Source organism: Bombina bombina, chromosome 1 (genome assembly GCF_027579735.1).
Source record: "Bombina bombina isolate aBomBom1 chromosome 1, aBomBom1.pri, whole genome shotgun sequence".
Classification (NCBI taxonomy): Eukaryota; Metazoa; Chordata; class Amphibia; order Anura; family Bombinatoridae; genus Bombina; species Bombina bombina.
This window is the reverse complement of record NC_069499.1, coordinates 292,129,736-292,152,314: the sequence shown is the minus strand read 5'-3', so window position 1 is coordinate 292,152,314 and position 22,579 is coordinate 292,129,736. Positions and strand designations below refer to the sequence as shown.

The 22,579-nt window shown below is 41.9% G+C and overlaps 1 protein-coding gene across 2 annotated transcripts in view; it reads right to left on the bottom strand.

The window, feature by feature from the left end:
- The window catches only part of OSBPL11 (oxysterol binding protein like 11), a 223,330-nt gene that overhangs the window by 127,172 nt on the left and 73,579 nt on the right, over positions 1-22,579 (bottom strand). For both annotated transcript variants that reach the window (XM_053698047.1, XM_053698048.1), the window contains 4 exons: positions 3,765-3,916; positions 2,432-2,572; positions 1,757-2,249; positions 1,437-1,623 (listed from right to left, as the gene is read on the bottom strand). In XM_053698047.1, the coding sequence (XP_053554022.1) occupies positions 1,437-1,623; positions 1,757-2,249; positions 2,432-2,572; positions 3,765-3,916 (973 nt within the window). The remainder of the gene's footprint in view (positions 1-1,436; positions 1,624-1,756; positions 2,250-2,431; positions 2,573-3,764; positions 3,917-22,579) is intronic.

Here is a 22,579-nt window from a genome sequence, read left to right as displayed (position 1 = left end):
ACACTACTTTAAAAATACAAATAAACTAAGTATAAATTAAAGGGACAGTCTAATCAAAATTCTTTTAAAAGAGCTGATTATCTTGGGGCAATACCCTGCAAAAAGCCCTTTTAAGGGCTACTGGTAGTTTATTAGAGTAGGGGATGTTTTTATTTGGGGGGGGGGGGGGGGCTTTTTTATTTTCATAGGGATTAGGTATAATTTTTTAAAATTTGGTCATTTTCTTTTTTATTTTCTGTAATTGTAGCTTAAAGGGACAGTCTACTCCAGAATTTTGATTAGACTGTCCCTTTAATTTATACTTCGTTTATTTGTATTTTTAAACTAGTGTTAGCTTTTTTTAATTTAATAGTAACTTTAGTATTTTGTAAATTAGGTAATTTGGGTTCATTTAGGGGGGGTTAGGTTTATTGCGTTATGGGCTTTGGCAGTTTAGGGGTTAATAGTTTTAAAGGGTTTATTGCGTTGTGGGTTAATGGCGGATTAGGGGTTAATAGTTTTAATAGGTAGTTTGCGATGTTGGGGTTGGCGGATTTATGAGTTAATAATTTAGTTATTACTTGCGGTGTGGGTTTGATGGCGGATATAGGGGTTAATACACTTTATTAGTTATTGCGGTGGGGGATTGCGGTTGACAGGTAGATAGATATTGCGCATGCGTTAGGTGTTAGTTTATTTTTGCTGGCATTTTCGGGAGTTATGGTGCTCCCATACTCAGAGCAAGACTTGCTACGGCTGCCTTTTTTGGCGAGGTAAAAATAAAGTAAGCTTTCTCCATTTTCGCCACGTAAGTCCTTGCGCTGGATATTGGATACCGATTTACAAAGTGGTCCCATGTTAGCCTATGGGAGAAAAAATTGCGGGCGACAGGTGAAATATATGTGCCGCATTTATATGCGGCGCTGTATATAGGATACCAAAAACATGCAAAAACCGGCGTCACAGCATATGTAATGGGGCCCCTAATCTGAAAGAAAAAATGTGGGTTTCACGTCCTTGTCTTGGCTTAGTCAGACACTGGACTGAGAAGAAAGTGTAAACAATTTTAAAATTAAAAGAGTCTGAATATTTTTGAAGAAATCATAATTCAGATTCTACTTTTAAGTATCTTGTGCTGAGCTGAAAAAAGAACCGTAAAATGAATGACAAACTGGTGAATTTTCATTGAATAGGCTGGGTTCACAATGGATGATATCTGTGCCAAGCCCAAAGTTCACATCCAAAGAAAGAACAACTTCACCTACAACATTATACAAAAAGTGAAATGTGCTTCGAAAAAAACAGAACAGCACTATGAAGGTCTTTGAAATTGGTAAGGATGGCAACAAAGATAAACAATGTTTAAAACAAACATACCAGATGGGCATTACACATATAAGTGAAAACCTCTGCTTTTTATGCAACAGAGAAAAAAGTATTCCAGAAAGGGATCTTACCTGTGCAGTTTGCCACCATAAAAAGGTTTGGTGTGGAAAGTAATAGCTGCAGAATATCCAGACTTAGAACAATTGACATTAACCTTCCCACCCAGCTCTACCCAAGGAACGGTGAGAATGGAGCGGGCATAAGCACACGGCAGAGAAAATGTGTATTCCTCCCCATGTTCCAAGAGATATAGGACACCTGTGAAAGGGACAATGACGCCATTATACTTCTTGATAATTAAACTATAGTAATTGTTTCCAGTCCTGTATATGTGCGTGTGCCTTTCTTTTTCTTTTCATAAAGCACATTTTAGCTGTTAAACCATCCTCACCTTCTCCTATCATGGTCACACCAATGGACATCCCCATGAACTTGCTCTTAGTCCACACATGAGTGTTCACGCACATTCTGCGCTCAGGACATTCTGCGTAGAAGCCTGAGACAGGTGGATGATGCGACACCTGCTCAGCTACAAATCTTACTGTATAAAAGTCCTCATTCTTGTTATCAATTCCTTCTTGGGGTGTATACTCTTCTTCCATGCTGGGTAGAGTCTCATTTGTTTTATCATCGTATAAGGCATTCTTAGGAACCCTCCAAGAGCAATGGAAGGACTCACCAATAATAGGGTTGTACGGTTTCTTGGCCAAGGCTCCTTTGCGTCCCTCATGGAAGGAAGTTAGGTAATACTCTACGAACCTGATCATACGTTCCTCAGGGTTCAAGCCAGCACTGATAGATAGGAAAAGGTCTGGGTGTGATAGGAAGTCTGCATACATTTCTAGCAGGGATCTCTTTTCCAGAATAAATGTGGGAAGAACAACCTGAAATACAGAATCATGGAAGTTATTAAGTGCAGATTATATTATAAGACATGGAAAAAAATCTCACAGTAGAAAAATCAAAATGCCATTGTAGCATTGACATAGTAAATTGTCTTGTTTTGCCGTGTACATAAATATCCTGCAAGCTAGAAATTAGATCAATGTGAAGGCCCCCTACCTACCCTTGTTAAGTCCATGCCCAATTTAAGCTGAGATAAGAGGTGCAGGATAATGCTGCGTTGCTCCTCCACAGCTCCCAAGTCTTCCTCTGTGAGCTCACATGCATCCTCCACCTCGTCTTCAGGGTTCACATCCTCTGGTTCCTGAATGACAAACAAGTGAGGTAAAGTTTATTCTTTTTTAAGGGTTTTCCAAACCCAAACTGCCAACTGCAATAGTGTCATTGTGTTCATATATTTCTCTGGCAGCATATAAACACATCAGATTAATTTACAAAATAATAATGATGATGTGTATATGTAAAATAGGCAAACAAAAAGTTAAAAAGTATGATTGTGTGAACTAAAACTCCACAGTTTCATATCCCAATACCTCCTGGAGACATGTCCAAGAATATGAGAACAATATAATAAGAATGCCAAAGCGACACAACTTTGCATGTACGGTTCTGAAATTGCAATAAGTTTTTTTTATGGGAAAATACTGGAAGAAATAAGGAACACTCAGGCAAACAGTTGGATACATCCATTAATCGTAGGAATCATTGTGTCACATATTCATTCTTTAATAAAACTTATGTACATTTTTAGATTAAACCCTAGAATATTGAGGTTATAGTAGCTTTTTCGTTTAAAGCTTATATATAGAGATGTATGTATAGATATGGGTCAAAATGCAAAAAATAAAGCAAAAAAAAAAAAAAAAAAAAACTTGGAGGAATTCAACCCCATGATTACACGTGAAGTTGGGAACCATGCAACAGGGAATTGACAGTAAATATAAAATGATGCATCTTATTTCAACTAAGAATATAGTGATGCCCATACCTAATGCATGTGCAGTCATCAATGTATCAAATAATTTGAATGTAAAATGTTGGGTGTGGTATTCAAGAAATATATTTCTTAAGTAGTATCTTATTTGTGATAAATATGGCTGGATTCATAAATATTTGCCAAAGAAATATCCTGCAGGCACACTAGATAGAGAATAAAAGGGTGAGGCTTGGTGAGAGGGAGTGTTTATATCACATAAACCATCACTGAAATGTCTAGATCACAGCAGGTTTTACCTGTTGGGGATCAGCTCGGCTTTCCAGAACAGCAGTCGGTATACAGAACCCAGAACATGCACTAAAACACTGCTGCATTAAACATGTATTAGTACGTTAAGTTTCAGGAGTACAAATGCATGTACGGCCATCCCATATAGAACTAGTAAAAAATCCTGACAGTCCAACAAATATGGACAACAGACCCGGATTAGTACATTCACATATAATCATTTCAGCACAGTTACATGATCAGATACATTTACGTGCACAAAGGACGTTACCTCATTTCTCTGGTTGCTCTCAGACACTTCTTCATCTGTTAATCGTTGTGATTCCTCCTCTTTGTTCTCCTCAGCTGCAAAGCTGGGGCTCTCCCCATTTTTCAGGTGGTCAGACAGGGTGATCTTTGGTTCTAACCAGTTGATTGTTGTCCCTGAAGCAAAAGGAATTTTGCACTGAAATCTGCTCATTACCCAAGTGTTTTTAGAAAGGGTCAACTCAAATGTGGTTATAATCCAAAAGAATAAGGTAGAAGAGTGTACAATGCAATTTTCTCTTAATCCCAAGGAATAAAGTAAAGGTGAACTCACTGGAATTGCTTTATAATCTGAAAGGAGCAGGTTTGGGGAACATACATTATCATGCAACAGAAAACTTAGCAGCTGCACCGCTCTGAGGGAAACACCTTCCTAGCATAATTAGCATGTTGCAATGCAATTGGCTGTGGCTTTCCGGATATACCTGCTATCACAGAGGGAGAACCAGACACAGAAGTGTAAACTGACACCTCACAAGAAAAGAAAGAGTGCTAAAACTGTAGAGAGAAATTCGTGTCTTATCACTATGTCCCAGCCAGTTTCAGACTGCTAAAAAATGTCTATGTTTTTCCAGTGTCTGCATATATTCAGATACATTACATGATACAGGGAGCATTGACCCATTCACGTGATGATTAACAAGGCTCTAGTTACTTCCTAACTAATCTGTCTGCTGTGCTCTCCCCTAATAAATAATTAAAATGTTCCATTCAGTGTTAAAGGCCGCCAAGGCTCAATTGAGACACTTGCTCAAGACTGGAGAGCAGTTCCCTCAAAGTGGTAGTTTGTGGTTAAACTTTATGATCCCTTTCAAGGTAAAAGGGTGATTATAACATATAATATATGACAAGGTATATTTGCAACAACTAGCATATTACATGTAAATATCAAGGACAACTGTGCGCCAGGAAAGAAACAGCATTTATCTATATATGTACATGCAATTTCACAGGCATGAACAGAGGAACATATTAAAACTATAAAAAGGGACATGAAACTCAACATTTTCCTTTCATGATTCAGATAGAGTATGCAATTATAAAAAAAAAACTTTCCATTTTACTTCTTCTCTTGGTATCCTTTGTTGAAATGCAGATAAGTAGGCTCAAGAGCGTGCATGTGTCTTGAACATTATATAGCAGCAGTTTCACATAAATACATAACAATGTTATAAATTTGCAAGGCCATTAGATTGCAGCAGTGTCTGCTGCTATGTAATGCTCTGGAGACATGCATGTTACCTACATAGGTATGTGCTCCATCAAAGAATACCATGTGAATGTTTTTAACAATAAAAGTTATACATGGTAGGAACATTGCTGACATCTAGAACTCAAAAGCATTCTTGCGAAACTGCTGCCATATAGTTCTCCAGATGTACACACTACCTACCAAGCATTTCTCTTCAACAAAGAATAACATGAGAATGAAGCAAATTCCATAGGTAAATTGGACACTGACACTGTAAACTTTATCTGAATCATGAAAAAAAAAAATGGGTTTCATGTCTCTTTAATTGCTTAGTGTTCTAACAGTTGAATATTACAGATTTAATTGCACTGTGTGTGCACCCATACATCTTTCCAAAAGAGCCCACATGACTTTTAGAAGTGCGCACAGCAGAGGATTACAGCACTACTTTTTTTTTTCTTTCTTTCAAATGGGGATTTTTTTTTTAACCACTGTTAGGAGATATGGAGCATTAAATTGTGGTATAACAAGTACTTTAATTTCTGTGGCATCCAAATATAACATCGCTCATTGTTATCACACATTCATATACTAACCATCCTCAATTGCACAATTAGACCTTAACTAAAATTATTCCACAACTAAAATGCAAAATGTGTTTGTGTGTGTAAGAGTGAAAAAACGTGTGTGTGAGTGAAAAAGAGTTTGTGTGTGTGCGAAAGTGTGTGCGAGAGTGTGTGTGTGTGTGTGTAAGAGAGAAAGTATGTGAGTGAAAGAATATGTGTGAGAGAGTGAGAGAAAAAAACAGAATTTATGCTTACCTGATAAATTACTTTCTCCAACGGTGTGTCCGGTCCACGGCGTCATCCTTACTTGTGGGATATTCTCTTCCCCAACAGGAAATGGCAAAGAGTCCCAGCAAAGCTGGTCACATGATCCCTCCTAGGCTCCGCCCACCCCAGTCATTCGACCGACGGACAGGAGGAAATATATATAGGAGAAACCATATGATACCGTGGTGACTGTAGTTAGAGAAAATAATTCATGAGACCTGATTAAAAAACCAGGGCGGGCCGTGGACCGGACACACCGTTGGAGAAAGTAATTTATCAGGTAAGCATAAATTCTGTTTTCTCCAACATTGGTGTGTCCGGTCCACGGCGTCATCCTTACTTGTGGAAACCAATACCAAAGCTTTAGGACACGGATGAAGGGAGGGAGCAAATCAGGTCACCTAAATGGAAGGCACCACGGCTTGCAAAACCTTTCTCCCAAAAATAGCCTCAGAAGAAGCAAAAGTATCAAATTTGTAAAATTTGGCAAAAGTGTGCAGTGAAGACCAAGTCGCTGCCTTACATATCTGGTCAACAGAAGCCTCGTTCTTGAAGGCCCATGTGGAAGCCACAGCCCTAGTGGAGTGAGCTGTGATTCTTTCAGGAGGCTGCCGTCCGGCAGTCTCATAAGCCAATCGGATAATGCTTTTAAGCGAAAAGGAAAGAGAGGTAGAAGTCGCTTTTTGACCTCTCCTTTTACCAGAATAAACAACAAACAAGGAAGATGTTTGTCTGAAATCTTTAGTAGCCTCTAAATAGAATTTTAGAGCACGGACTACGTCCAAATTGTGTAACAAACGTTCCTTCTTTGAAACTGGATTCGGACACAAAGAAGGTACAACTATCTCCTGGTTAATAATTTTGTTGGAAACAACTTTCGGAAGAAAACCAGGCTTAGTACGCAAAACCACCTTATCTGCATGGAACACCAGATAGGGCGGAGAACACTGCGGAGCAGATAACTCTGAAACTCTTCTAGCAGAAGAAATTGCAACCAAAAACAAAACTTTCCAAGATAATAACTTAATATCTACGGAATGTAAGGATTCAAACGGAACCCCTTGAAGAACTGAAAGAACTAGATTTAGACTCCAGGGAGGAGTCAAAGGTCTGTAAACAGGCTTGATCCTAACCAGAGCCTGAACAAATGCTTGAACATCTGGCACAGCTGCCAGTCTTTTGTGAAGTAAAACAGATAAAGCAGAGATCTGTCCCTTCAGAGAACTTGTAGATAATCCTTTCTCCAAACCTTCTTGTAGAAAGGATAGAATCTTAGGAATTTTTATCTTGTTCCATGGGAATCCTTTAGATTCACACCAACAGATATATTTTTTCCATATTTTATGGTAAATTTTTCTAGTTACAGGCTCTCTAGCCTGAATCAGAGTATCTATTACAGAATCTGAAAACCCACGCTTTGATAAAATCAAGCGTTCAATCTCCAAGCCGTCAGTTGGAGGGAAACCAGATTCGGATGTTCGAATGGACCCTGAACAAGAAGGTCCTGTCTCAAAGGTAGCTTCCATGGTGGAGCCGATGACATATTCACCAGGTCTGCATACCAAGTCCTGCGTGGCCACGCAGGAGCTATCAAGATCACGAGGCCCTCTCCTGATTGATCCTGGCTACCAGCCTGGGGATGAGAGGAAACGGTGGGAATACATAAGCTAGGTTGAAGGTCCAAGGTGCTACTAGTGCATCTACTAGGGTCGCCTTGGGATCCCTGGATCTGGACCCGTAGCAAGGAACCTTGAAGTTCTGACGAGACGCCATCAGATCCATGTCTGGAATGCCCCATAATTGAGTTATTTGGGCAAAGATTTCCGGATGGAGTTCCCACTCCCCCGGATGGAATGTCTGACGACTCAGAAAATCCGCTTCCCAATTTTCCACTCCTGGGATGTGGATCGCAGACAAGTGGCAGGAGTGATCCTCCGCCCATTGAATTATCTTGGTCACTTCTTTCATCGCCAGGGAACTCCTTGTTCCCCCCTGATGATTGATATATGCAACAGTCGTCATGTTGTCTGACTGAAACCTTATGAATTTGGCCTTTGCTAGTTGAGGCCAAGCTCTGAGAGCATTGAATATCGCTCTCAGTTCCAGAATGTTTATCGGGAGAAGAGACTCTTCCCGAGACCATAGACCCTGAGCTTTCAGGGATTCCCAGACCGCGCCCCAGCCCACTAGGCTGGCGTCGGTCGTGACAATGACCCACTCTGGTCTGCGGAAGCTCATTCCCTGTGACAGATTGTCCAGGGTCAGCCACCAACGGAGTGAATCTCTGGTCTTTAGCATGCACAGTTGTAATGGTCTTAGATGAATTCGTGCAAAAGGAACTATGTCCATTGTTGCAACCATCAATCCTATTACTTCCATGCACTGCGCTATGGAAGGACGAGGAACAGAATGAAGTACTTGACAAGAGCTTAGAAGTTTTGATTTTCTGACCTCTGTCAGAAAAATCCTCATTTCTAAGGAATCTATTGTTCCCAAGAAGGGAACTCTTGTTGACGGGGACAGAGAACTCTTTTCTTTGTTCACCTTCCATCCGTGAGATCTGAGAAAGGCTAGGACGATGTCCGTATGAGCCTTTGCTTTTGACAGGGACGACGCTTGAATCAGGATGTCGTCCAAGTAAGGTACTACTGCAATGCCCCTTGGTCTTAGAACCGCTAGAAGAGACCCTAGTACCTTTGTGAAAATCCTTGGAGCAGTGGCTAATCCGAATGGAAGTGCCACAAACTGGTAATGTTTGTCCAGAAAAGCGAACCTTAGGAACTGATGATGTTCCTTGTGGATAGGAATATGTAGGTACGCATCCTTTAAATCCACGGTAGTCATAAATAGATTTTCCTGGATAGTAGGTAGGATCGTTCGAATAGTTTCCATTTTGAACGATGGTACCCTGAGAAATTTGTTTAGGATCTTTAGATCCAAAATTGGTCTGAATGTTCCCTCTTTTTTGGGAACTATGAACAGATTGGAATAAAAACCCATTCCTTGTTCTCTTATTGGAACTGGATGTATCACTCCCATCTTTAACAGGTCTTCTACACAATGTAAGAATGCCTGTCTCTTTATTTGGTTTGAAGATAATTGAGACCTGTGGAACCTTCCCCTTGGGGGTAGTTCCTTGAATTCCAGAAGATAACCTTGAGAAACTATTTCTAGCGCCCAAGGATCCTGAACATCTCTTGCCCAAGCCTGAGCAAAGAGAGAAAGTCTGCCCCCCACTAGATCCGGTCCCGGATCGGGGGCTATCCCTTCATGCTGTTTTGGTAGCAGTGATAGGCTTCTTGGCCTGCTTACCCTTGTTCCAGCCTTGCATTGGTTTCCAGGCTGGTTTGGGTTGTGAAGTATTACCCTCTTGCTTAGAGGATACAGAATTAGAGACTGGTCCGTTTCTGCGAAAGGGACGAAAATTAGGCTTATTTTTAGCCTTAAAAGACCTATCCTGTGGGAGGGCGTGGCCCATTCCCCCAGTGATGTCTGAAATAATCTCTTTCAAATCAGGTCCAAATAATGTTTTACCTTTGAAAGGAATGTTAAGCAATTTTGTCTTGGAAGACACATCCGCTGACCAAGACTTTAGCCAAAGCGCTCTGCGCGCCACGATAGCAAACCCTGAATTTTTTCGCCGCTAATCTAGCTAATTGCAAAGCGGCATCTAAAACAAAAGAGTTAGCCAATTTAAGTGCTTGAACTCTGTCCATAACCTCCTCATACGAAGATTCTTTACTGAGCGATTTTTCTAGTTCCTCGAACCAGAAACACGCTGCCGTAGTGACAGGAACAATGCATGAAATTGGTTGTAGAAGGTAACCTTGCTGTACAAAAATCTTTTTAAGCAAACCCTCTAATTTCTTATCCATAGGATCTTTGAAAGCACAACTATCTTCGATAGGAATAGTAGTGCGTTTGTTTAGGGCCCCCTCGACCTTGGGGACTGTCTGCCATAAGTCCTTTCTGGGGTCGACTATAGGAAATAATTTCTTAAATATAGGGGGGGGGGGGGACAAAAGGTATGCCGGGCCTTTCCCACTCTTTAATTACTATGTCCGCCACCCGCTTGGGTATAGGAAAAGCGTCGGGGGGCACCGGAACCTCTAGGAACTTGTCCATCTTACATAATTTCTCTGGAATGACCAAATTGTCACAATCATCCAGAGTAGATAACACCTCCTTAAGCAGTGCGCGGAGATGTTCTAATTTAAATTTAAATGTCACAACATCAGGTTCAGCTTGATGAGAAATTTTTCCTGAATCTGAAATTTCTCCATCAGACAAAACCTCCCTCATGGCCCCTTGAGATTGGTGTGAGGGTATGTCAGAACAGTTATCAGCGTCCTCTTGCTCTTCAGTGTTTAAAACAGAGCAATCGCGCTTTCTCTGATAAGTAGGCATTTTGGATAAAAGATTTGCTATGGAGTTATCCATTACAGCCGTTAATTGTTGCATGGTAATAAGTATTGGCGCACTAGATGTACTAGGGGCCTCCTGTGTGGGCATAACTGGTGTAGACACAGTAGGGGATGATGTAGTATCATATTTACTCCCTTCATTTGAGGAATCATCTTGGGCAATATCATTATCTGTGGCATTACTGTCCTTACTTTGTTTGGACACTATGGCACAATTATCACATAAATTTAAATGGGGAGACACATTGGCTTTCATACATATAGAACATAGCTTATCTGATGGTACAGACATGTTAAACAGGCTTAAACTGGTCAACAAAGCACAAAAAACGTTTTAAAATAAAACCGTTACTGTCACTTTAAATTTCAAACTGAAAACACTTTATTACTGAATATGTGAAAAAGTATGAAGGAATTGTTCAAAATTCACCAAAATTTCAACACAGTGTCTTAAAGCATTAAAAGTATTGCACACCAAATTTCAGAGCTTTAACCCTTAAATTAACGGAACCCGGAGCCGTTTTTACATTTAACCCCTATACAGTCCCAGCTATATGCTTTGCTGAGACCCAACCAAGCCCAGAGGGGAATACGATACCACAAGACGCCTTCTATAAGCTTTTTCAGTGATTCTTAGCTCCTGACACATGCATCTGCATGCCTTGCTCTCCAAAAACAACTGCGCATTAATGGCGCGAAAATGAGGCTCTGTCTATAACTAGAAAGGCCCCCATCTGAAAAAGGTGTCCAACACAGTGCCTGCCGTTTTTCTAAACGTTCCCCAAGATTATAATACCAATAATTAGTTAGAATCTGCATAATATGCCTAGTAAAGCAATCGTTTTAGCCCAGAAAAATGTCTACCAGTTTTTAAGCCCTTTTTGAAGCCCTTTATTCTTTTATGTTTAACTAAGAAAATGGCTTACCGGTCCCCATGAGGGGAAATGACAGCCTTCCAGCATTACATGGTCTTGTTAGAAATATGGCTAGTCATACCTTAAGCAGAAAAGTCTGCTAACTGTTTCCCCCAACTGAAGTTACTTCATCTCAACAGTCCTGTGTGGAAACAGCAATCGATTTTAGTTACTTTCTGCTAAAATCATCTTCCTCTTACAAACAGAAATCTTCATCCTTTTCTGTTTCAGAGTAAATAGTACATACCAGCACTATTTTAAAATAACAAACACTTGATAGAAGAATAAAACTACATTTAAACACCAAAAAACTCTTAACCATCTCCGTGGAGATGTTGCCTGTGCAACGGCAAAGAGAATGACTGGGGTGGGCGGAGCCTAGGAGGGATCATGTGACCAGCTTTGCTGGGACTCTTTGCCATTTCCTGTTGGGGAAGAGAATATCCCACAAGTAAGGATGACGCCGTGGACCGGACACACCAATGTTGGAGAAAAAGCGGTGTGCGAGTGTGTATATGAGAGAGTGAAAGTGTGTATGTGTGAGTGAGTGAGTGAGTGAGTGAGAGTATGTGTGTGAGCGTGAAAGTGTGTGAGAGTATCAGTGTATGTGTGGGTGTGTGAGCGAGTGTGAGAATCTGAATGAGAAATTGTGTGTGTGAGTGTGAATGTCTGTAAAAATTTGTGTATGTGTATTACTTTTAAAACTTTTTTTTTAAGGTTTGACTGCAATCGAAACGTAAAAATATTTGTGTACAAAGCTCAAAAACAATTATAGGTAACATCAGAAGCGCAGAACTTGGTAAAATGATGTCAAAATGTTGGCCCCAATTACAGTAAGCATTCCTACAAAAAACACCTTGCATAGTTTTTCATAGGGCTCCTTATACTGAGCAGTGTAAGCGGCTTCGGAGCCCTTGCAAGACTGCTTCCCACAATGTAAGAAGAAGCAGTCATTAGAACGCTGCTTCTTACACTCTGCCACCTCTGAGTTGCTCGATCAGGGTGATTGACAGGCCCTTCTAGTGCACAAGGGAAGGGGGCAGCATAACATGCTCACTTAAGCGTGTAATGGCAAATACGAGCAGTGGATGAACAGGGTCTGCACGGAATTTAACACATGGGGCCCATAGTTTTTATAATTTAAACCCATTCCATACTATTTATAATGATTTGATAACCAATTTATTTAAGTGTTTATTGGTGGCACAATAATATCTTGCATTGGGACACTTCAAAACCAGTAATCCAATCAATAAGAAAACACTTTTCCAGTAGCTTTTTGCTAAATGTATGGACTTTTAAAATTAAACCTTTTGAACATCCATTTTTGCCTTTTTTTTTCAGTGATCAATAATGGAAGGGACCTGTAAAACTAGGCTGCACTTTGGTTTAGGGAATAACCAAAAATACCCTACACTGTGTAACTCTACAAATCCTACAATAAAATAGTGATTCGGGCCTCACATGAGTTTGAGTATCCCCTTTCAAATGATGGATAGATCTTGCACTTCACTTTCATCTCACTCTTAACTGAGGATCATGGGAAGGTTTTAAAGCTCTGGTGTGTTGGGGCGTCTTTTGCCTCCTCCTAGTGGTCAGGAGGGGAATTTTCCCACACATGATGGATTATGGACCTTGACCATGTGATGAAAGAAATAATCTTGCCTTAACAACAAGATAAAAACATAATTTATGCTTACCTGATAAATTTATTTCTCTTGCAGTGTATCCAGTCCACGGATCATCCATTACTTATGGGATATTCTCCTTCCCAACAGGAAGTTGCAAGAGGATCACCCACAGCAGAGCTGCTATATAGCTCCTCCCCTAACTGTCATATCCAGTCATTCGACCAAAAAACAGAGAAAGGAGAAACCATCTGGTGCAGTGGTGACTGTAGTTTAATTAAAATTTAGACCTGCCTTAAAAGGACAGGGCGGGCCGTGGACTGGATACACTACAAGAGAAATACATTTATCAGGTAAACATAAAACAAAATTTATGCTTACCTGATAAATTCATTTCTCCTGTAGTGTGGTCAGTCCACGGGTCATCATTACTTCTGGGATATTATCTCCTCCCCTACAGGAAGTGCAAGAGGATTCACCCAGCAGAGCTGCCATATAGCTCCTCCCCTCTACGTCACCTCCAGTCATTCGACCAAAGGACCAACGAGAAAGGAGAAGCCCAAGGGTGTAGTGGTGACTGGAGTATAATCCAAAAAATTTTTTAGCCTGCCATAAAAAACAGGGCGGGCCGTGGACTGACCACACTACAGGAGAAATGAATTTATCAGGTAAGCATAAATTTTGTTTTCTCCTGTTAAGTGTGGTCAGTCCACGGGTCATCATTACTTCTGGGATACCAATACCAAAGCAAAAGTACACGGATGACGGGAGGGACAGGCAGGCTCTTTATACGGAGGGAACCACTGCCTGAAGAACCTTTCTCCCAAAAACAGCCTCCGAAGAAGCAAAAGTGTCAAATTTGTAAAATTTGGAAAAAGTATGAAGAGAAGACCAAGTTGCAGCCTTGCAAATCTGTTCAACAGAAGCCTCATTCTTAAAGGCCCAAGTGGAAGCCACAGCTCTAGTAGAATGAGCTGTAATTCTTTCAGGAGGCTGCTGTCCAGCAGTCTCATAGGCTAATCGTATTATGCTACGAAGCCAAAAAGAGAGAGAGGTAGCCGAAGCTTTTTGACCTCTCCTCTGGCCAGAATAAACGACAAACAGGGAAGACGTTTGACGAAACTCCTTAGTTGCCTGTAGATAAAATTTCAGGGCACGGACTACATCTAGATTGTGTAGCAGACGTTCCTTCTTCGAGGAAGGATTAGGACACAAAGATGGAACAACAATCTCTTGATTGATATTCCTGTTAGTGACCACCTTAGGTAGGAACCCAGGTTTAGTACGCAGAACTACCTTGTCTGAATGAAAAATCAGATAAGGAGAATCACAATGTAAGGCAGATAACTCAGAGACTCTTCGAGCCGAGGAAATAGCCATTAAAAATAGAACTTTCCAAGATAACAACTTGATATCAATGGAATGAAGGGGTTCAAACGGAACACCCTGTAAAACATTAAGAACTAAGTTCAAACTCCATGGCGGAGCAACAGTTTTAAACACAGGCTTGATCCTAGCTAAAGCCTGACAAAAAGCTTGAACGTCCGGAACTTCTGACAGACGTTTGTGTAAAAGAATGGACAGAGCTGAAATCTGTCCCTTTAAAGAACTAGCGGATAACCCCTTTTCTAAACCCTCTTGTAGAAAAGACAATATCCTTGGAATCCTAACCTTACTCCATGAGTAACTCTTGGATTCGCACCAATATAAGTATTTACGCCATATTTTATGGTAAATCCTTCTGGTAACAGGCTTCCTAGCCTGTATTAAGGTATCAATAACTGGCTCAGAAAACCCACGTTTTGATAAAATCAAGCGTTCAATTTCCAAGCAGTCAGCTTCAGAGAAGTTAGATTTTGATGTTTGAATGGACCCTGGATCAGAAGGTCCTGTTTCAGAGGTAGAGACCAAGGCGGACAGGATGACATGTCCACTAGATCTGCATACCAAGTCCTGCGTGGCCATGCAGGTGCTATTAGAATCACTGATGCTCTCTCCTGTTTGATTCTGGCAATCAATCGAGGAAGCATCGGGAAGGGTGGAAACACATAAGCCATCCCGAAGGTCCAAGGTGCTGTCAAAGCATCTATCAGAACCGCTCCCGGATCCCTGGATCTGGACCCGTAGCGAGGAAGCTTGGCGTTCTGACGAGACGCCATGAGATCTATCTCTGGTTTGCCCCAACGTCGAAGTATCTGGGCAAAGACCTCCGGATGAAGTTCCCACTCCCCCGGATGAAAAGTCTGACGACTTAAGAAATCCGCCTCCCAGTTCTCCACTCCCGGGATGTGGATTGCAGACAGGTGGCAAGAGTGAGACTCTGCCCAGCGAATTATCTTTGATACTTCCATCATTGCTAGGGAGCTTCTTGTCCCTCCCTGATGGTTGATGTAAGCTACAGTCGTGATGTTGTCCGACTGAAACCTGATGAACCCCCGAGTTGTTAACTGGGGCCAAGCCAGAAGGGCATTGAGAACTGCTCTCAATTCCAGAATGTTTATTGGAAGGAGACTCTCCTCCTGATTCCATAGTCCCTGAGCCTTCAGAGAATTCCAGACAGCGCCCCAACCTAGTAGGCTGGCGTCTGTTGTTACAATTGTCCAGTCTGGCCTGCTGAATGGCATCCCCCTGGACAGGTGTGGCCGATAAAGCCACCATAGAAGAGAATTTCTGGTCTCTTGATTCAGATTCAGAGTGGGGGACAAATCTGAGTAATCCCCATTCCACTGACTTAGCATGCACAATTGCAGCGGTCTGAGATGTAGGCGTGCAAAAGGTACTACGTCCATTGCCGCTACCATTAAGCCGATCACCTCCATGCATTGAGCTACTGACGGGTGTTGAATGGAATGAAGGACCCGGCATGCATTTTGAAGCTTTGTTAACCTGTCTTCTGTCAGGTAAATCTTCATTTCTACAGAATCTATCAGAGTCCCCAAGAAGGGAACTCTTGTGAGTGGAAAGAGAGAACTCTTCTTTTCGTTCACCTTCCATCCATGCGACCTTAGAAATGCCAGTACTAACTCTGTATGAGACTTGGCAGTTTGAAAGCTTGAAGCTTGTATCAGAATGTCGTCTAGGTACGGAGCTACCGAAATTCCTCGCGGTCTTAGTGCCGCCAGAAGAGTACCCAGAACCTTTGTGAAGATTCTTGGAGCCGTAGCCAGTCCGAATGGAAGAGCTACAAACTGGTAATGCCTGTCTAGAAAGGCAAACCTTAGATACCGGTAATGATTTCTGTGAATCGGTATGTGAAGGTAAGCATCCTTTAAATCCACTGTGGTCATGTACTGACCCTCTTGGATCATGGGCAAAATTGTTCGAATCGTTTCCATCTTGAACGATGGAACTCTTAGGAATTTGTTTAGGATCTTTAAATCCAAGATTGGCCTGAAAGTTCCCTCTTTTTTGGGAACTACAAACAGATTTGAGTAAAACCCTTGTCCTTGTTCCGACCGCGGAACTGGATGGATCACTCCCATTAATAAAAGATCTTGTACGCAGCGTAGGAATGCTTCTTTCTTTATTTGGTTTGTTGATAACCTTGACAGATGAAATCTCCCTCTTGGGGGAGAGGATTTGAAGTCCAGAAGGTATCCCTGAGATATGATCTCTAACGCCCAGGGATCCTGAACATCTCTTGCCCAAGCCTGGGCGAAGAGAGAAAGTCTGCCCCCCACTAGATCCGTTCCCGGATCGGGGGCCCTCGATTCATGCTGTCTTAGGGGCAGCAGCAGGTTTCCTGGCCTGCTTGCCCTTGTTCCAGGACTGGTTAGGTTTCCAGCCTTGTCTGTAGCGAGCAACAGCTCCTTCCTGTTTTGGTGCAGAGGAGGTTGATGCTGTTCCTGCTTTGAAATTACGAAAGGAACGAAAATTAGACTGTCTAGCCCTAGGTTTGGCTTTGTCCTGAGGCAGGGCATGGCCTTTACCTCCTGTAATGTCAGCGATAATCTCCTTCAACCCGGGCCCGAATAAGGTTTGCCCTTTGAAAGGTATATTAAGCAATTTAGATTTAGAAGTAACATCAGCTGACCAGGATTTTAGCCACAGTGCTCTGCGTGCCTGAATGGCAAATCTGGAATTCTTAGCCGTAAGTTTAGTTAAATGTACTACGGCATCTGAAACAAATAAGTTAGCTAACTTAAGGGCTTTAAGTTTGTCTGTAATCTCATCTAGTGTAGATGATTGAAGTGTCTCTTCCAGAGACTCAAACCAAAATGCTGCTGCAGCCGTGACAGGCGCAATGCATGCAAGAGGTTGCAATATAAAACCTTGTTGAACAAACATTTTCTTAAGGTAACCCTCTAACTTTTTATCCATTGGATCTGAAAAGGCACAGCTATCCTCCACCGGGATAGTGGTACGCTTAGCTAAAGTAGAAACTGCTCCCTCCACCTTAGGGACCGTTTGCCATAAGTCCCGTGTGGTGGCGTCTATTGGAAACATTTTTCTAAATATCGGAGGGGGTGAGAACGGCACACCGGGTCTATCCCACTCCTTAGTAACAATTTCAGTAAGTCTCTTAGGTATAGGAAAAACATCAGTACTCGCCGGTACCGCAAAATATTTATCCAACCTACACATTTTTTCTGGTATTGCAACTGTGTTACAATCATTCAGAGCCGCTAACACCTCCCCTAGTAATACACGGAGGTTTTCCAGCTTAAATTTAAAATTTGAAATATCTGAATCCAATCTATTTGGATCAGAACCGTCACCCACAGAATGAAGTTCTCCGTCCTCATGTTCTGCCGCCTGTGACGCAGTGTCTGACATGGCCCTAATATTATCAGCGCACTCTGTTCTCACCCCAGAGTGATCACGCTTGCCTCTAAGTTCTGGTAATTTAGCCAAAACTTCAGTCATAACAGTAGCCATATCCTGTAATGTGATTTGAAATGGCCGCCCAGATGTACTCGGCGCTACAATATCACGCACCTCCCGAGCGGGAGATGCAGGTACTGACACGTGAGGCGAGTTAGTCGGCATAACTCTCCCCTCGTTGTCTGGTGAAATATGTTCAATTTGTACAGATTGACTTTTATTTAAAGTAGCATCAATACAGTTAGTACATAAACTTCTATTGGGCTCCACTTTGGCATTAGTACATATAACACATGTATCTTCCTCTGAATCAGACATGTTTAACACACTAGCAATTAACTAGCAACTTGGAAATGCTTTTTCAAGTAATTTACAATTGTATGAAAACGAACTGTGCCTATAAGAAGCACAGAAAAAATTATGACAGTTGAAAATAATTAAGTTATAGCATCAAATCTTTGTAAGAAATATACAATTTTAGCAAAGGATTGTTCCCATTAGCAAAGGATAACTAACCCTGTCAGCAGAAAAAAAATACACAAATAAACGTTTTTTATCACAGTCAGCTACACTCTTCACAGCTCTGCTGTGATGATTACCTCCCTCAAAAAAAGGCTTTGAAGATCCCTGAGTTCTGAAGAGATGAACCGGATCATGCAGGAAGAAAATGAACCTCTGACTGAATTTTTTGATGCGTAGTAAAAGCGCCAAAAATGGCCCCTCCCCCTCACACATAACAGTGAGAGAGATCAGTGAACTGCTTTAGATTAAACAAAACTATTGCCAAGTGGAAAAAATAGTGCCCACAACATTTTTTCACCCAGTACCTCAGAGAAATAAACGTTTTTACATGCCAGCAAAAAAACGTTTAACCTCAATAAATCAATTGTTATTTAAAACCTATTGCAAGTTCCTGCAAATTAGGTAAAATCTATGCATACAGTATAAAACCAGTGAAGTACCATTCCCCAGAATACTGAAGTGTAAAATATACATACATGACAGCCTGATACCAGCTACATCTACTGCATTTAAGGCTGAGTTTACATTATAATGGTATGGCAGGATTTTCTCATCAATTCCATGTCAGAAAATAACAAACTGCTACATACCTCTTTGCAGATTAATCTGCCCGCTGTCCCCTGATCTGAAGTTTACCTCTCCTCAGATGGCCGAGAAACAGCAATATGATCTTAACTACTCCAGCTAAAATCATAGAAAAAACTCAGGTAGATTCTTCTTCAAATTCTACCAGAGAATGAATAACACACTCCGGTGCTATTATAAAATAACAAACTTTTGATTAAAGGTAATAAACTAATTAAATCACCACAGTCCTCTCACACATCCTATCTATTCGTTGGGTGCAAGAGAATGACTGGAGGTGACGTAGAGGGGAGGAGCTATATGGCAGCTCTGCTGGGTGAATCCTCTTGCACTTCCTGTAGGGGACGAGATAATATCCCAGAAGTAATGATGACCCGTGGACTGACCACACTTAACAGGAGAAATTATGTTTTTTCTTGTTAAGCGTATCCAGTCCACGGATCATCCATTACTTATGGGATACCAATTCCAAAGCTAAAGTACACGTATGATGGGAGGGACAAGGCAGGATTAAGCGGAAGGAACCACTGCCTGAAGAACCTTTCTCCCAAAAACAGCCTCCGAAGAAGCAAAAGTATCAAATTTGTAAAATTTGGAAAAAGTGTGAAGCGAAGACCAAGTCGCGGCCTTGCAAATCTGTTCAACAGAGGCCTCATTTTTAAAGGCCCAGGTGGAAGCCACAGCTCTAGTAGAATGAGCTGTAATCCTTTCAGGGGGCTGCTGTTCAGCAGTCTCATAGGCTAGGCATATTATGCTCCGAAGCCAAAAGGAAAGAGAGGTTGCCGAAGCTTTTTGACCTCTCCTCTGCCCAGAGTAAATGACAAACAGGGTAGATGTTTGACGAAAATCTTTAGTAGCTTGTAAGTAAAACTTCAAGGCACGGACTACGTCCAGATTATGTAAAAGACGTTCCTTCTTTGAAGAAAGATTTGGACACAATGAAGGAACAACAATCTCTTGATTGATATTCTTGTTAGAAACCACCTTAGGTAAAAACATAATTTATGCTTACCTGATAAATGTATTTCTCTTGTAGTGTATCCAGTCCACGGATCATCCATTACTTATGGGATATTAACTCCTCCCCAACAGGAAGTGCAAGAGGATTCACCCAGCAGAGCTGCTATATAGCTCCTCCCCTAACTGCCATTACCAGTCATTCGACCGAAAACATGCAGAGAAAGGAAAACCATAGGGTACAGTGGTGACTGTAGTTTAATGGAAAAATTACCTGCCTTAAAGTGACAGGGCGGGCCGTGGACTGGATACACTACAAGAGAAATAAATTTATCAGGTAAGCATAAATTATGTTTTCTCTTGTTAAGTGTATCCAGTCCACGGATCATCCATTACTTATGGGATACCAATACCAAAGCTAAAGTACACGGATGACGGGAGGGACAGGCAGGCTCTTTATACGGAAGGAACCACTGCCTGAAGAACCTTTCTCCCAAAAACAGCCTCCGAAGAAGCAAAAGTGTCAAATTTGTAAAATTTGGAAAAAGTATGAAGAGAAGACCAAGTTGCAGCCTTGCAAATCTGTTCAACAGAAGCCTCATTCTTAAAGGCCCAAGTGGAAGCCACAGCTCTAGTAGAATGTGCTGTAATTCTTTCAGGAGGCTGCTGTCCAGCAGTCTCATAGGCTAACCGTATTATGCTACGAAGCCAAAAGGAAAGAGAGGTAGCCGAAGCTTTTTGACCTCTCCTCTGACCAGAATAAACGACAAACAGGGAAGACGTTTGTCGAAAATCCTTAGTTGCCTGTAGATAAAATTTCAGGGCACGGACTACATCTAGATTGTGTAGCAGACGTTCCTTTTTCGAAGAAGGATTAGGACACAAAGATGTAACCACAATCTCTTGATTGATATTCCTGTTAGTGACCACCTTAGGTAGGAACCCAGGTTTAGTACGCAGAACTACCTTGTCTGAATGAAAAATCAGATAAGGAGAATCACAATGTAAGGCAGATAACTCAGAGACTCTTCGAGCCGAGGAAATTGCCATTAAAAACAGAACTTTCCAAGATAACAACTTGATATCAATGGAATGAAGGGGTTCAAACGGAACCCCCTGTAAAACATTAAGAACTAAGTTCAAACTCCATGGTGGAGCAACAGTTTTAAACACAGGCTTGATCCTAGCTAAAGCCTGACAAAAAGCTTGAACGTCCGGAACTTCTGACAGACGTTTGTGTAAAAGAATGGACAGAGCTGAAATCTGTCCCTTTAAGGAACTAGCGGATAAACCCTTTTCTAAACCTTCTTGTAGAAAAGACAATATCCTCGGAAGCCTAACCTTACTCCATGAGTAACTCTTGGATTCGCACCAATATAAGTATTTGCGCCATATCTTATGGTAAATCTTTCTGGTAACAGGCTTCCTAGCCTGTATTAAGGTATCAATAACTGACTCAGAAAAACCACGTTTTGATAAAATCAAGCGTTCAATTTCCAAGCAGTCAGCTTCAGAGAAATTAGATTTTGATGTTTGAAGGGACCCTGGATCAGAAGGTCCTGTTTCAGAGGTAGCGACCAAGGTGGACAGGATGACATGTCCACTAGATCTGCATACCAAGTCCTGCGTGGCCATGCAGGCGTTATTAGAATCACTGATGCTCTCTCCTGTTTGATTCTGGCAATCAATCGAGGAAGCATCGGGAAGGGTGGAAACACATAAGCCATCCCGAAGGTCCAAGGTGCTGTCAAAGCATCTATCAGAACCGCTCCCGGATCCCTGGATCTGGACCCGTAACGAGGAAGCTTGGCGTTCTGTCGAGACGCCATGAGATCTCTCTCTGGTTTGCCCCAACGTCGAAGTATTTGGGCAAAGACCTCCGGATGAAGTTCCCACTCCCCCGGATGAAAAGTCTGACGACTTAAGAAATCCGCCTCCCAGTTCTCCACTCCCGGGATGTGGATTGCTGACAGGTGGCAAGAGTGAGACTCTGCCCAGCGAATTATCTTTGATACTTCCATCATTGCTAGGGAGCTTCTTGTCCCTCCCTGATGGTTGATGTAAGCTACTGTCGTGATGTTGTCCGACTGAAACCTGATGAACCCCCGAGTTGTTAACTGGGGCCAAGCCAGAAGGGCATTGAGAACTGCTCTCAATTCCAGAATGTTTATTGGTAGGAGACTCTCTTCCTGATTCCATTGTCCCTGAGCCTTCAGAGAATTCCAGACAGCGCCCCAACCTAGTAGGCTGGCGTCTGTTGTTACAATTGTCCAGTCCGGCCTGCTAAATGGCATCCCCCTGGACAGATGTGGCCGAGAAAGCCACCATAGAAGAGAATTTCTGGTCTCTTGATCCAGATTCAGAGTAGGGGACAAGTCTGAGTAATCCCCATTCCACTGACTTAGCATGCACAATTGCAGCGGTCTGAGATGTAGACGTGCAAAGGGTACTATGTCCATTGCTGCTACCATTAAGCCGATCACCTACATGCATTGAGCTACTGACAGGTGTTGAATGGAATGAAGGACACGGCATGCATTTTGAAGCTTTGTTAACCTGTCTTCTGTCAGGTAAATCTTCATTTCTACAGAATCTATAAGAGTCCCCAAGAAGGGAACTCTTGTGAGTGGAAAGAGAGAACTCTTCTTTTCGTTCACCTTCCATCCATGCGACCTTAGAAATGCCAGTACTAACTCTGTATGAGACTTGGCAGTTTGAAAGCTTGAAGCTTGTATCAGAATGTCGTCTAGGTACGGAGCTACCGCAATTCCTCGCTGTCTTAGTACCGCCAGAAGAGCACACAGAACCTTTGTGAAGATTCTCGGAGCCGTAGCCAATCCGAATGGAAGAGCTACAAACTGGTAATGCCTGTCTAGAAAGGCAAACCTTAGATACCGGTAA